At 36.0% G+C, this 15,664-nt stretch overlaps 1 protein-coding gene across 1 annotated transcript in view; it reads right to left on the minus strand.

Moving 5' to 3' along the window:
* Positions 1-15,664, minus strand: part of COL3A1 (collagen type III alpha 1 chain) — a 54,848-nt gene that overhangs the window by 21,997 nt on the left and 17,187 nt on the right. The window contains exons 2-14 of the mRNA XM_013960568.2: positions 14,686-14,897; positions 12,540-12,578; positions 11,848-11,964; positions 8,932-9,003; positions 5,361-5,426; positions 4,667-4,720; positions 4,433-4,486; positions 3,658-3,711; positions 3,447-3,500; positions 1,976-2,029; positions 1,438-1,482; positions 1,185-1,238; positions 143-187 (exon numbers count right to left, since the gene is read on the minus strand). Of these exons, the coding sequence (XP_013816022.1) occupies positions 143-187; positions 1,185-1,238; positions 1,438-1,482; positions 1,976-2,029; positions 3,447-3,500; positions 3,658-3,711; positions 4,433-4,486; positions 4,667-4,720; positions 5,361-5,426; positions 8,932-9,003; positions 11,848-11,964; positions 12,540-12,578; positions 14,686-14,897 (920 nt within the window). The remainder of the gene's footprint in view (positions 1-142; positions 188-1,184; positions 1,239-1,437; positions 1,483-1,975; positions 2,030-3,446; positions 3,501-3,657; positions 3,712-4,432; positions 4,487-4,666; positions 4,721-5,360; positions 5,427-8,931; positions 9,004-11,847; positions 11,965-12,539; positions 12,579-14,685; positions 14,898-15,664) is intronic.

A 15,664-nucleotide genomic window follows, 5' to 3' on the forward strand; every position in this document is an offset into this window, starting at 1 on the left:
CAAGTGTCTTAACCAACACAGTTATGAAATATAATTCAATAAAATGTTTATTCCTAAACCAAAGCATGTCAAGTCTCAGGTTTGCTCGCTCTACAGAACACCAGCCAGAAATAAATAGTCAAACAACAGTAAGTCTTCTTACAGGTGGGCCAGCTGCTCCTGGAGATCCATCTTTGCCATGGGCACCCTATGGAAAGAACACAAGATGCTGATACAGAGCACTCCCCTTGGACACTTTAATGCCCCTGATTCACAAATCGTGTTTTTGAATCTGTACATTCCCACTTAGTTTACTAAGGCCCAAGGATTCCTGAACTGTGAAATTCTAAAATAAAAATCAACTAAATATTACTGAAGGAATGTCCATCACCTTACATGACTTGCACTGTAATGATGAGACAGCATGACATAAAAAACATATTCATATCAGATTTCTTAAGTAAATAATGGCTACAAAACAACACCTGTGTAATCGGTTGCTGAGGTTTAATATATAAGATCCAAATAGATGCTGTATATTTCAGAATAAGTTGCTTACAATTCACACGAAAGACTAAAATTTCATTGCAAGAACCTGACAGTGTTCTGATTTAAATCCTGTTGCCTATCTTGCAAATACGTTAGATCAAGAGGTCTGCTACTCAGGGTACATAACGCTTGTATAAACAAGTTGCTGGTTATTTTAAGTTAGCTGTGCTTTGTTGATTGTGCTGGAAGCTATGAAATATGACTTCCTTCAGAGCATAGAATATAACTCCAAATCTTTGTCAACACATAATTTAACCCTTTTCCTTCTAATTAATTTAGAGGTTGTATTTTTACTACCTTTGCCTTCTCCTGCTGCACTTTGCTCCCATTCCTTCTCCCTATTCCTCTCAGCTGAACCTAAGCCTTTGCTGAAACCTTGAACTTTCCTTCAAAGTGTAATACATTCATGTAAAAAGAAAATAGAGAATAAAACGATGAACAAGTTGTGAAATTAAAATGGGTGTGTCATGTGCTACTTACTGCCATCTTTAATTGGGGCTGATAAGTTTTCACATGTGATTTTACAGACGATATATAGTTTTCTAATCCTTTGCATTGGATTACAACTGTTTTAGGACATAAATTCTATGAGGCAGAGAATTCTCAGCAAATTGAAACAAAATATTTTGATTACAACAACAGTTGTAGTTACTTACAGGGCCACCAGGATTCCCAGGTCTTCCTCTTTCACCAGCTGGACCTCTTGGTCCCTACGAAACACAAGAAAACTAATCTGTGGTATGGCTGCCTAAATACATATGGTTTAGTAAAGAGACATTGTTCTTATTTGCACAGGTCAATATTGTTCATTGCCTGTGGTGGGGTAATTAAAAGAAAGATGAGTCAGTCTGTTAACAGGAAAGTACCATTGGCACTTCCATTTAAATACTAGAGAATACATATATTTACCGGTTGGCCTGGTGATCCATTTGCGCCAGGAAGACCAGTTTCACCCTGTTATGTAGAGAAAACACCGAACAATGACAGAATGAACTTTGCTGAGAACATTTTTTGCTTTATTCATGGGGATGAGCTGTAGAAACAAATTAACCCAATTCTTTGCCACTTTATGTCTGCTGCTGAGTGTACTCAGTGTGTACTGAGGTCAGCAAGGTCTGAGAAGTTTGAAGAAGTGCTGGAACAAAATATTTAAATTGAAAAAAATCGGGAAGATTTGATCTTTTTCTATTATGCAATAAAGTCAAATGATCAGGGCATGTCCTTTCATTGTAGAATCTTGTATTTGTTACAATTAGAAAATGAGGATAAGATATGGTTCTCACAGTTTGATTCCTTTGGAGCTACCAATTCTTTATATGAGATGTGCAATTAATTTCTTCAATGCTTAAGAGATTTTATAATATCCTAATACACAAAGCTATATAACAAACAATTGAGGGTCTAATTCTATCTCCTACAAAGATTATACTATTAGCAGTTATTTTACCTTCGGACCAGGAGCACCACTGTCACCTTTTGCACCATCTTTTCCATCAAAACCCTGTGGGAAACAAAAAACATATCTATGAATACTATTTATCTCACAGTCTACAAAACTTGATTCCCCATGACCAAATATTAAAGTGCATCATTTCTTCTTATCTTAAATCTGAAGGATTATAAATACTTTTAAACTGTAGGAAGATATTTTGTGGGTTCTTTTGGAATTGCAGGAGGAAATCAAGATTGCTTAACAAAGTGTTACAGGAATAAAATAGTGTAACAGAAGATGATTGTGTGCTTTGGTTAAATTGTGAGCTCCTGTTTACACTGCTGAGAACTCAGTATCAGGAATTTCAGCTTCAGTTTTCTAGCCCTGATCTAAAATTTATGCAGAGAGGAAGTTTGAAGTACTGTTGACTATCTCCAATTATAAAAAAGTTTGTTACATATGCTTAATACAAATTCTCATTGTTTCATTAGTATAATGTGTAAGCTGAGTGCTCAGAGCAGGCATTAGAAAAAAAAGCATTTCTAGAATCTTAAATAACTTTATAGCTATGTTTAATCTTTATTTTTGAAGGATAAATAGTAGAAGTAGAAATAGTGATTTTAGAGTACCTGGCTTTGGTTAACTTTTACATACATTTACTTTCTTTTCCTTTATATTCAAAGCTGTAGTATCATAAAATTAAGAAGAAATAATTTGGAAAGAGACATACTTAGTATAAATCAGGTGTTTATAAAAGAACAGTTAGCTTAAATCAAGTTTGCACAGTTATCAGTAATGTTTATACACTATAATGCTTAATTCCTCTGTTATTACAATTGTTTTTAAAATAATTATGTTTAGACTGTATATTGTCTTACACTTTATAAAATTTATATTAAAAAAAATGCTGTTACCATGGATTAGATAGTTGGCTGACATGCATTGGTTTCTTTCTGTTGATTTAGTGAAGCAGCATAAATTTCCACTGAAGGTCTGTCATTACTGTTCTTTTTTATTTATCATTAAATTAATGTTTAGCAATAACAACTATATTTTATTAAATGCTGTATTATCACTTAAAATTATAACAATATCATATTTATATTTTTAATCATCATTACTTGAAATCAGACAAATTCTTGTTAAAGGGACATACTTCTAAAAACGAGTGCTACTAGCTAGTGGAACACTTTTCCAAAGAAAATGCTGAATCCTCCATCTCTCTCTGCCTGTTAGTTAAGACTGGATGTTTTTCTGGAAGGTATGCTTTAATTCAGAGTTTGGTATAGGGCTCTACAATTCAGCTAACTAGATAAAATTCAACAGTTTATGTTATGGGAGGTCAGACTACATAGTCCAGAAATTGACCTTTACTTTTATGATTCAATTTCTTTAGCTGGGGACTGATAACAAAAGAAAGCACAAGAGTGCAGCACCACGATTCAAGTGGAGTGACAGATTCAGTTACACTCTTATCAATACTTACTCTTTGACCCTTCGTTCCAGGCATTCCAGGCACACCAGGGTGTCCTTTGTGACCCTAAATATACAAATACAGAAAGATGCATAAATAACATAAACACTGAATGAAGGGCACAAACCAATGTACATTACATGTCATGTTCACTTGACTAATTTAAACTTGGAAAACAAAACTTTTCATCAGAAGATCATTGTTACTGGGGGCTTTTTCATACCGGTATTCCAGGAATTCCTCGATCTCCATTTCTACCTGGTCTTCCTGGTTCTCCCTGTGGGAAAAAAAAAAGTAAATTTTCTGACAGTCACCAGCAAAGAACTAGTCCTGTTGGATCAAGATGAGTTGGAATAAGCAGATGAAACCTCCACAACCAGACAATGGGGAAAATTATATCAAGGTAAAGACGATTTCACTACATGAAACTACTTTTGAAAAACATTTGTCACAATTTATTAACTCTGTTTTTAATAAGATTTTGATAAGATCTAATATATATCAAGTCAATCTTTAGGAAAAGATAACAGCATCACAGAAAACTGATTTTTCATGGCGAAACACCCAAAATAGACCGAGAGTTTAGCTGATTGCCTCTCCTTGTACTATCCCTCTTCAGGACTCCCAGCTGTGACTCAAAAGATGGTTTTCATAAACAAAGTTTCAGAGCAATACTTGAAGGGAGCAGACAGCCACCACTACTATCTGCTTACCTTTATAACCACTAATTCATTTTGTATCAGATCAAAAGAGCATATTTAATGCTTAGGTTTTCTTTTCTAAAATTGTTTTAATTAAATTGCCTGCTAAAATTGAATGGACATTTACACCTAGTTTAAGCTAAATCCAGCTTCTTACAGTCATTTTGCCAAATCTAGAAATCAGGAGACATTAAAAACTCTTAAGTGGAGCAGTACCAATTCGCTCTGCTATTTTATCATTTAATCAACTTTCACTCTTCCCATTCATTATCACTGGATGAACAGTAGTGAACTTACATCTTTTCCTGGTGGACCAGATGGGCCTATCAGTCCAGGAGGGCCTGGAGGTCCCTTTAGAAAAATAATAAATTTTAAGTTTCTTGAACTTTCTACAAATTAAAAATGTATTAGGTGTTACAAAATATTAGAACATCTGACACACACAGTAGAAAACAGACAGGATGAACTGTCAAATTCATGCCTGAAAGATCAGGCCTTTGACACATATAATGATATGTAGCGTATACGTACAGAAGGGCCAGGTTGTCCTGGTTCTCCAGGGGAACCTTGGTATCCATTAGCACCCTATTATACAGAAAGAAACAGCTAATATATAACCAATTCCATGCATCATTCCATGGTGCTACCACATTTCATAATGATTTCATAATCATAAAGAAAAAATTATTCAGAACTGTCACCAAATGACCAAAGGAAGGTGAAATTGTCAGAATCAAGCAAGATATGCCTCTATGAAAAAAAGAATTAAAACTGCTTCTCTAAAAGGGCATGTACATTAAAAAACTCAAACCCTTTGTGGGCTCATAGAATGTGTACTGGGATTTCCAGTTTCCTTTACCAACCTTCCTTTACCATTTTTGTATGAATAAACATTTAGAAATTTTAACAGAAGATCATAAACAGCAGTATATTTTAAGAATCTCTAAGGGCAAAATTCAACCTCAGCTGACAACCCATGGAATGTAAGTGAGCTCAGGGGGAGCACACGTACTTAAACAAGTACAGCATATGGTCCTAAGTCATTGATTCTTGGTGATACATAGATAGTACAGCCCAAGAACAGAACATGACATTTAATCATACAATCCTTGTTCACGGTACCTAGATTTTTTTGGTTGAAAATGTTCCTAACATTTATGAGAAAGAAAAGGAGAAGCTCATACAAAGGAATGAGATACTTATGAAAAGAATTAATTTTACTTACAGGTGGACCTGCATGACCAGGTGGGCCAGGGGGGCCACTGGGGCCAGGAGGTCCTGGAAAGCCACTCTATATTGTGGATTAAAAAAATAGTCACTATATCAGCGTAGTGAATATATGAAGCTTAATGTTACTGCAATAGTCACCAGTAACTGTGAAATACAATTTTCAATGTAAATGCTTATTAGTACAGAGAAAAATCTGCAGTGACACATACTTGGTGCAGTAAAAAGACCAAAGAGCGCATGTATATTGCTACATACATTGCCTAGTATTTACAGTACCTTCAGAAAATAGACCACTGGGTTTCTTTTTGCAGTAGCATGCAGCTTTAGCTATCCAACTCCAAAAGGAGACTTTTTCAAAGCTGCAAATTTTCTTTTTGGTCACTGTTTCACTTCTCTAGACCTCTGAAAAGTTACTTACAGCTTAGCTTTACAGCTAGCTAAACTGACAGAACAGATATCTGGAACTCTTAATTTGTTAAGCAGAGTAAATGAGGTTCTGTTTCCTTACCATGGAACTGAGCTGTATTATCCTAACCCTCCACCCTCAATGGTGTAGTTAAAGCATGCTAGTAAACCTGCATGCTAGTATACTGATGCCAGATGTTGGTTTCTAAAACTAATTAAAAATTTCTCACCTGCATTTAGGAGTTACATTACATATACATGTAGAAACCATTAGAAGAATTCTGTTGGAGAAGTGAGTCTTTTGGCTTCCTGTAGCCATAATATGTTCTCCTTTAAGAGAAAGATGTGTCTTGGCAACATATGCTGTAAGCAGTTTACGACCCTAGACTTCTTAGGACTTACAGGTATACTGAATTAAGACCATATTTTTGTTACTTGTCAGCAAGGCATGTGTTTTCGCCAATGAACTCGTTTTCTGAAGTTGTACAGTATTAAGCCATAAAAAATAAATGCTGTCTGGACTAACCAAAGGATTCAGAGGATGAAACCTCATTTTACATATGGAAAAACTCAAATCATATAACTGTTCCATATTTTAGCTGGTAAAAATGGAATAAAATATAACTAAGGAAATTCTAAATTTTGGAAAAATGCTAGTATTTCTACCTCTAGTAGCAACAACCTCAAAAGTATTTGATACTGCAAAACAGAAAACATTTGAAAATTAGCACAATGGTTTATTGCAGCTACTTGTGGTCCTTTAAAAAAAGGTTTTATTAAATTAAACTCCTCATGGACTTGATACAGCCAAAACAATTGAAGATATGAGCTATGTGAAAAACACTGTATGTGCTGCAGTACAGCCAATATCAGGAATCATGTGTTTCGTGGATATTGTCATATGGTGTCAGAATATGTCATATATTACAGATGTTACATTGAGTGAATTTTCATAATATAAGGTTAATTGCAGAGCAATACTACACCAATATATGTAGTATAGTATAATACTATATGTATGCTATGTTAATACTATTTCACAGACTTTCTTTTGTCAGAAAGAGAGAATCACTGTAAAAATTGCTATTTCTAAGTCAGAAAGTACAGAAAGTGGCAGAGCAGTTAGTGTTCATTGTTAGAACTCATTTGGTACAAACTAAATCTGGACTCAACATGGATCGGAATCATCAACTCATCAGTTGCAATCAATTGATTAAATGTATGGCTAAACAAACATGACATTATTTTTTTCAAGATGCACACTGAGGAGATAAACTCATAGTTAGGAATGGTATTTGCTTGCTGTCAGTGTCTCCAGACTGTAAATAAATGAGCATACTTTAGTTAGAATATGTGCATTGGTAGAAAGAGAAAAAGCCAATATGTGAAGGTAATAAGAGTAAATGAAGAGAAACTGAGATGTGAAGTTGAAAACCAGTGTACATGGAGTGGAAAGCCACTGTAAATACAGTAATGGAGAGATGTGCAACTAATGAAATACCAGGCATGGTAATGACACATGGAAAACTTTTGATGCTATAGCTGACTTTTTTTTTTTTTATTACTCTTCCAAATTATTTCAGTTTGGGGTATTTATTTAAATTAACAGGAAGAATCTATATAATATTAATGATAAATGCTCTTTAGTTCCAGCAAGTTTAGTCACATCTGCTCTGTTACTTACTTTGGATTCATGTATTGCATGATGCAATGTAAAAAAACATATGACATGAAAATATATAATCAGTTCTTGTTGAAAACTTTTTAGGGTGCCCAATTAATTTTTTTTTAACCAAAGGACAGTGAATAAAACACAAGAAATCACTAAGCATCTCAGGAAAAAATGCCAAAATATGGAGGAGCAACCATGTTTGTCAAACTGAAGGGTATCACTGCTATCTGCCTGGTTCAGCATATCTGATATTAAGATGCCAGTAGCAAAATGCAGATGATATGGTAAGCTGTGGGCAAAAACTGTGAGGAGCTGAAAAATGAATAAATGAACAAATGAGTAAGAAAAAGAATGGCTGAAGGAGACCAATGCATGAATGACCATATTAGCAAGTGAACGAAGTAGAAATAAATGGATGAAAATAAAGGTGAGAAAATAATGAACTATAGTTCAGCAAAAACAGCTGTCGTGATTAAATACTATTTACTCCATAAGATGATCTCATGGAATCCTGACAAATAACGTTTGCTTGGAACTATCTTCATATATTACAACATGTGATACCCAAACCTTGTTATGCAGCTTGAGATTAGAAATCACAATTATACTTAATGAAGCAGCAGCCAATCTCAAATGATAGTAATTCAACACATCTATTACATAGCAAATTTCCTGAATCAAGAAAGACGCTTTTATGTATCAGTACAATATCACTACTGCAAGAGCACTCCGTGTCATTGGTGGTGAATGTCTATAAATTCTAGTGCCTAAAAGAAAAATCATGAGGTGCAACTTTCACATTTGTTTTATAGAGGAAGCATAGTTTAGGCATAACTGTTTCGGACAATCCATGTTTTGTCTCACTAAAAAGCCCATGAAAAGCTTGTAGCAGGCCTAACAGGTACATACAGCATCCTTAGTACACAGTCTGAATATCTGTGGGTATAATAATAATTTAAAGACTGAAAAGCTTTGGCTGCATCTAGGATGAAAAGAAAGGGTTTACTCACTTGTTATCAGGCAAATTTGAGTTGTGGAAGTGTACACAAGTATGGAATCATCATATCATACTGAGGAAAGACAGAATGCAGCTGAATGAATAAAAGAAGATTAGAGACAGTGGAAGAGGTAAAAATGTGGAGAGGGAAGCAATTATCAGAAGAATATAAAAGCAAGTAAGTGAGGAGGTATGCAAGGGAGAAAGATATAAATGAAGAGGAAGCACAAGAGAGAGATTAGGAGGAAGAAGGTGAGAAAAGAAAAGGAGAGAGAAAAAGCAGAAAAAGACATCATCTATACTTACTTTCTAGAATGCTATTGCAAAGCAAATTGCTGTCTCATATCACATTCCACTTGCAGGCATCAATTAAATTAAAAATTAATGTTTTAAATTCAAATCAGGATACAAATAGACATCCAAGGTATAATCTACAAGCAGAAAAATTGTTCTTTTAAAAAAGAAAGGAAAGAGAAAAGACTATCGTCTTACAATGGGCTGAGGGTAACCAACACCAACTGAACCGGCCTTCACATCATAGGAGTCATACTGTGGAGAAAAACTCTGTAACAGAAATAGAGAGAAAAAAAAGAAAGAAAGAAAAGGTGTTTGCTTTTTATTTCTAAGCCTTTTCTTACTTTGGTAAGGCAAATGTATGGAAATAACTCATTCACATACACTGAGTAGCACTTTTTTAACATATAGCTGCCATAGTTCAAAATCATCCACGAGACAAACCCAGCCAATATCTTTCTTTTGCGATCATGGCAATGTTAGCTTCCTACACTGTGTGCATTCACTTTTCATGCTGACAGCTCGGCCTCAGCTGAGCCAACAAACTACCATTATTTCTCCTCCTCTCTTTCTTGTTTGACTCCTTTTATAAGCTTTTCCCCATTTTCTTTATCAACCTCTTTTCTATCAGATTTAGTTGTCTCTCAAAGAAGTTGATGAAAGATTTTTCTTTTGGGCCAATGGTCTAAGCAATGCAATAATTTATTAATTCTTCATTTCTTCCACCTGTGGCTAGTGAATGTCTCATTTCAGAGCATTTTGTACCAGAAAGTCTCTCACCTACATGTATGTGTGTACTTCCGTGAGCTACAAGTAAAACTTTTCACCTCATAACCAGGAACATACTCATCTGTCCTTTTCTATCTTTCCCTTTCTCCTTTCCCATTCATTATATCACTCTGGATAAATCAAAAACAATCATGACTTTTGAGTCCCAGCAGCCAAGCCTCATTGCTTGTGACAATTCATTTTGAAATCAGTAAAAATTCTGTACAAAGCATGAAGAGAAAACATGTCCTATGGGGCTTTGTGACAGCAGATAGCATTTCTGATATCTCCTTTTGCATAAAATACTTCTTAAAAAAAAAAGAAAGATTTTTGCAGTCATTTATTCAGGAAACTCCTAATTTAGACTTTCAATTGACATACAGTGATTTTGTTATGCAGATGTTGGGGAAAGGAGTTGAATAATATAGCATTAATGCAGTTTAAATATCTTTGGCACATATGTGGTTGAGCAGAAAAGCTTAAATGTATACAGTGTTCTGTGTGATAACGCAGACCATTTGGGACCCAGCTCCTTCACTGGTTAGGCACAAGAAGAATCCTGCGCTATTGATATCAGCCAAGTTGTCAGGATTCAACAGTGTAAGTTCAGTAGAGCACTGGAGTAGGTGACTAATTCAACCTATAATCCTCGCTTATATCTGCATCTTCCAATCCAAAATAATAGCTCTTTTGATATATTATTGTGATGTACATTGAGACTGGTTAATCAAGCAAAGGTACAACTCCCAGAAGCTCAGTCCTTTAGTAGCAATCACCAAGAACTAAACAAAAACAAGGCATCTTTCCTCAGTTTTTGGCTTACCTGGAAGTGGGAAGAGTATATGGAAACTATGAATAGTGGCCTATGTTCACAAATAACAATTGTTACGTCATACAATTTTTAATACTTTTGTGCTAAAGCAATTACATCTTGTAAAGCCAGGCTTGCTCAATTTCGTGAGACTGAATGTGATCTCTTAACTAACCACTAGCTCTGACTCAACTCTCTTAACTAAATTAACTGCACAGAATCTTTAGTTAAAAATTTCCATGATATAGCATGAACCATTTATAATACAAGTAAGAACTCTGCCACATGTAGAAAACATTAAGATGAAGAACATGTTTTCCTTAATTATACTACCTTGCTAAGCATAACTAGCAAGGCTGGTTGTGCCTAAAAATCATGGGCCATATTCCTAGAAGATGTTCGAAGTGGAACTTGCACAGAATTTTAGGCATCTAAATCTGAAGCTGCAATACTAAAATCTTCTCTTCACTAGCCAACTAATCATGGAGGTGTCTATGCTGCATAGATATCATAGGGTTTTATATGAAATGTTCCATAGGTAGCTGACACTTCTGCTCTTTTTCTTAACCAGAACCCTGGGAGTATTTTGGAGAGATAGGGAGAAGATGGTGAACAGCTTGGTGCCTAACTTATACCTATGCACTGTCAGGAAAAAGAGTATATGTATTCTTCTGCTTATATCCTCTGCAGGGTTTTAGCCTGAGACCCAGAACTGCCTAACATATTGAGCTCTCTATAAAATGTAGTGATGGTCACTGCTTTCGTATAGCACAAAGGGGCTACTCATACTTAGCCACTGATTACAGAAATTGGCAAGGAAGTAGGAGACCCAGGTTCAAATCCTTTACCTGTGTGAAGGAATTCAAACCTGTATCGTAGACATCCCGAAATGACAACCCAGCCACCCCTTCAGTGAGAACTCATGAGCTCTCTTGCTGATACTGCACGGCTTTTCAGAAGAGAATTCAAGATTCAGTGGGCCAAAAACAAAACACAAGAAGTAGCACGATAAATAGCACTTACATGGCATTTGTCTACAGGAAGAAGACCTGAGTTTCAGTCCAGTCTTCTAGAATGTTTCTTTATTAAACAGGATTGGATAAAATATAGAAATGTAAGAGTTCCCTAACCATTAAGCTTGAATGGACATACTTCCTCCTGCAGAAATTTTTTCTGGTCAGATTAAGTCTGAGTAATATAAAGTCTTACCTGCTCTGGCCCCAAAAGATTTAAGAAATAAGATGAGACAGAGATTTAATTGCACTCCAACCAAACCTTATAAACCATCCCCCCACACATTTCTCAGCTGTATTTTTCAAAGGCACGAATGAGACATGCCATTGAAAGCAAAGTGTGCGAGGAGGTACAAGGGCTAGGTTCTCTACTGCCTTGTAGCACTGCAAGTATCAGCCCAAGGGAGCCTAATCTTTGTGCTTCCTGAAAAAGGAGAGGTGTCCACTGAATATTGTGCTTCACAATATTGTTTTGTATGCTTATGAGCAACAACACAGTAGCTGAACATAACGATTACTTACGCCTCCATTTACACTGGGACATGACTGGCAGATCCCTGGGGCACCAGGAGCTCCAGGACTCCCTGGCTGTCCAGGAGGGCCAGGGGCACCATTTCTGCCTGGAATACCAGGAGAACCCTGCAAAGACACAAATAAAACAAATACAGACATTGTCACTTGCTTCTAAGTGCAACTGCATGGGGGACAAATCCTTTCCTTTGTAATAAATTATGCAAGACTGTGATAGAGAGCTTTCTCCATTAGACATAACTAAGGTCACACCTCAACAATTTAAGAAAGATAAAGAGTGTAGACAACATTCACACAAGGAAACACTTACTAGCTGCTTGAGCCTTATTCCAGTGGATATTGAAGGAAGCACACTATAAATATTAAACAGGTCAATTGCTGAATGTGAAATTAACACTGCTAATGAAGTCCATACAATTTTTTTTTTCCTACTGGGAAGGAACGTAACAAAAAAGGTAACAAATGTAATACAGTTTGGACTGAATTCTTCTCTCTCTCTGTTTTTCACAGTTCTATTGAAGCTAAAGAGGTTACTTCAAAATAACTATATGGCACAGTCTGCAGACAGTGCAGATATCAGTGAAAGCTGGATATTTCAGCAGGCTGAATGGAATATATAGCACTGTATGAATTGGCTCTGGATTTTGTTAGTTTTCTTGGAAAAAAAATGAAGTTGCACTTACAGGATCTCCCTTGGGACCTCGGACAACGGGTGGAGGAGTCTAGAAAAAAATGGAAAAGTAACTAAATTAAGAAAGAAAATAAAAACAAAAAACAAAACTGAAGATAAATACATAAGTGAGAGGAAAACACAGTTAAACACTGGAATACAGTTTTAACAAATGAATTCCATTTATTCTCACTTCAATATTTCAAAAAGCTGGAGGGTTTGTGGGATTTTTTGTCAGTCTTTCATCTGCATTTTCATAGTGCATCCCTAATGTTATATACCCACTGTAGGTGAAAACCTGGCACTAATAAAATCAGTAGAGCTTCACCATTGACTACAATGGGGACAGGCATGCACTGTGAAAATCTGTAAGGAACAGGTTTCTTGTATCCTTCTCAGTCAATTAACAAACATATTAAATAAGTGAAATAATGGAATTTAAGTTTCATTTTTCAGACCTACTTCCCCCAATTTATTTACTTTTTAATGAATAATGCAATTATAAGGTACTATCTAGATTCTCAATTAATAGTTCAGAACAGCCTTTTATGAATTCAACTACTAATGGCAGCAAAATATATTCAGCTGAAAGATCTCGGATCTTTCAAGGTAGAATTTTCCTATACATCATCCAAAGTCAGCAGATGAGCTTCCACAGGGCTGACCAAACCTGTACATAACAAAGACAGGCTGGAGGAAGTATTCCACATCCTTTACTATCAGGAACTGGAGAACTGATTAAATAGGGTTTCATCTTGGGAACTTCAGTCCTAAAAATAACAACCTTCTATCCCAGGAGCTAAAAAAAAGCCTTTGCTGGAAGGAAAGTTTGCAACTGCTGCGGTCAACAACATAGGAACTCATGCTGAACTCTCCAGTATGCTTATATGTACCAGTCATTCATGCCTGTGCAAACTCTTCAGTGAACTAACTCAGGTAGTTCTGGAAGCACTATAGTTGCACTAGCATGGTGCAACTGATACTAGGTCAGTTATTTGTATTTGACATTTCACATTTGAGCAGATACACTAGCTATATAGCTGTAGTATATTGGATGCCACACATCCGCTCCCTTTCTCTTCCACGTACACATCTCTCTCTCTTCTCTTTTACACAGATGTAGTGTCTCCTTTTTTCATGCATGCACACGTGCGCCCCCCCCCCCCGATCACTGTTTATATTATTGCTCTGTAATTCTTAGTCCTACTGAAAATGGGGATATTGAAATACTGCGAGAAAGCTCATTCTTTGGAATTTTTTTTTAATACAGCCCAAACTTGGAAGCAATGACAATCTCAGGAGGCTATTCCAATTAAGAATCTTCAATATCTCTGAGGGAATCCATATACCCCAACAGAATCTCATGGATCTTAAACCAGCATGAAATGTTCAGGTAACCTGAGTATTTCTACAAAGTAGACCTCAGTATAGCTAGCTCAAACCCTGAAGGAGTTTAGGTGGTGGAGCCTGGCATGCACTAATATTCTTTATTTTCGAGGTTAAGTTGCTGCAACTGCTTTTAGATAATGTTGACATCTAAAAACAAGACAATGACAAATTACAGCTGTAGGGTCTGAATCATCTTTCCTTCACTGTGCATTAAATCAGTTTCATGGATATAGATTAAGCATGACTTCAACAAATAAGCTGCTTGCATTATTCCTGTGCTTCTCCTTAAAATGAAATATGTAATGGCTAATTATTGTCTTCTGCCCTTTTTTACTATTTATCTGAAATGGATCTGTGCCTGTTTTCTAAGTAAAATTGGGTTGAAGCACTCTTTGAAAGCTTTTTGTCCTGGGACTTCCTGCCTTCAGGCTGCATAAACCAAAGAAGTAACTGGTATCTTATTGAATCTGGTACCAATTCTCTGCTAGAATACAGAAGTACAGAGATATAAGGGGAATGGGGGGGGGCAGGAATGATGTTTTATGAATTTAACAAAAAAGATTTTTGAATCTTGATAAAATTCTAGTTCAAATTCAGTGAAAGTTCAAATTATTTTTATTTCATTTGGCATAATTTGCCCATCCTAAATATTTACCTGAAGTCAGAAGGTGAAAAACACAGTTGAGAGTATTTAAATGAAAATTAATTGAAGTTAACAGGGATCAAGAAGAATGCAACTCTAAAGTAACAAGTATCGAAGAGATACTTACTCTAGTAGGTTGTGTTGTTGTTTGTGGACAAACTGGACAACACTCTCCAAAGGGAATCTCTGGGTTGGGACAGTCTAACTCTTGATCGTCGCAGATGATGTCATCACAGAGAACAGATCCGGAGTCACACACACAGATCTGGCATGGCTCTGGTTTCCAAACATCCCTGTCAGCATAAACCTGGCCAAGATGGGTACATGTTTCTATGGTGACTGGAAAGAAAGACAAAATAATATTCAGTAATAGTTCAAATGGATTTTCCAAACGAAGATGCTTAAAATGAAAGCCCTTGGACAGTGTATTTTGTTTTCTACCATAATATGGCTTGTCTGTGTGAAGTAAAAGGCTAAATACTTCTCTTCAAACACTGGGAGGATCTGCTACATCAATTGCAGAGTCTGCTCTGAATCTGTATGAGATTCCTGTAGACATCAATGGAAATCTCCTGGAGCTGATCCAAAGCCCACTTAAATCTGTGGTAATCTTCTGTCTAGAGCAATTTTAGTGTAGGGCAGAGATACTGTGTAATTAGCAATTGAATTCTCTGCTGCAGATGATAAGCAAACGTGCCCAAACACTCAAATGTGTCATTGACGCCCATATGCCAACATTAACACTAACACATGGCTACAGAATAAGCAGTCTATCCAGCATGAACTTTTCTTGTTAGCATCTTGCATTAGTAAACAGATTTAAGTGTTTTCAAAATATTTTTTGAAAGCTGACATATGGGATAGATCTAAAAGAATGTTCACATTAATCGCCCAAATGGTTTGCAATAAATATGTCATCTGGACTGGTCATATGCTACACATGTCTGTATTTTCAGAAAAATGTCATTCATCTGTGATATTCATGGCATTGTGAATTCCTTCCAATAGCTATTCCAGTGATCAAATTTGTTGTAGATAATGAATTTGAAGAGGATGCTGAAGAACAGCTTCAAACTTTAAACTTTGGGGTCATATTTTCTTTGAGC

Source organism: Apteryx mantelli, chromosome 6 (assembly GCF_036417845.1).
Source record: "Apteryx mantelli isolate bAptMan1 chromosome 6, bAptMan1.hap1, whole genome shotgun sequence".
In the NCBI taxonomy this organism is placed as follows: Eukaryota; Metazoa; Chordata; class Aves; order Apterygiformes; family Apterygidae; genus Apteryx; species Apteryx mantelli.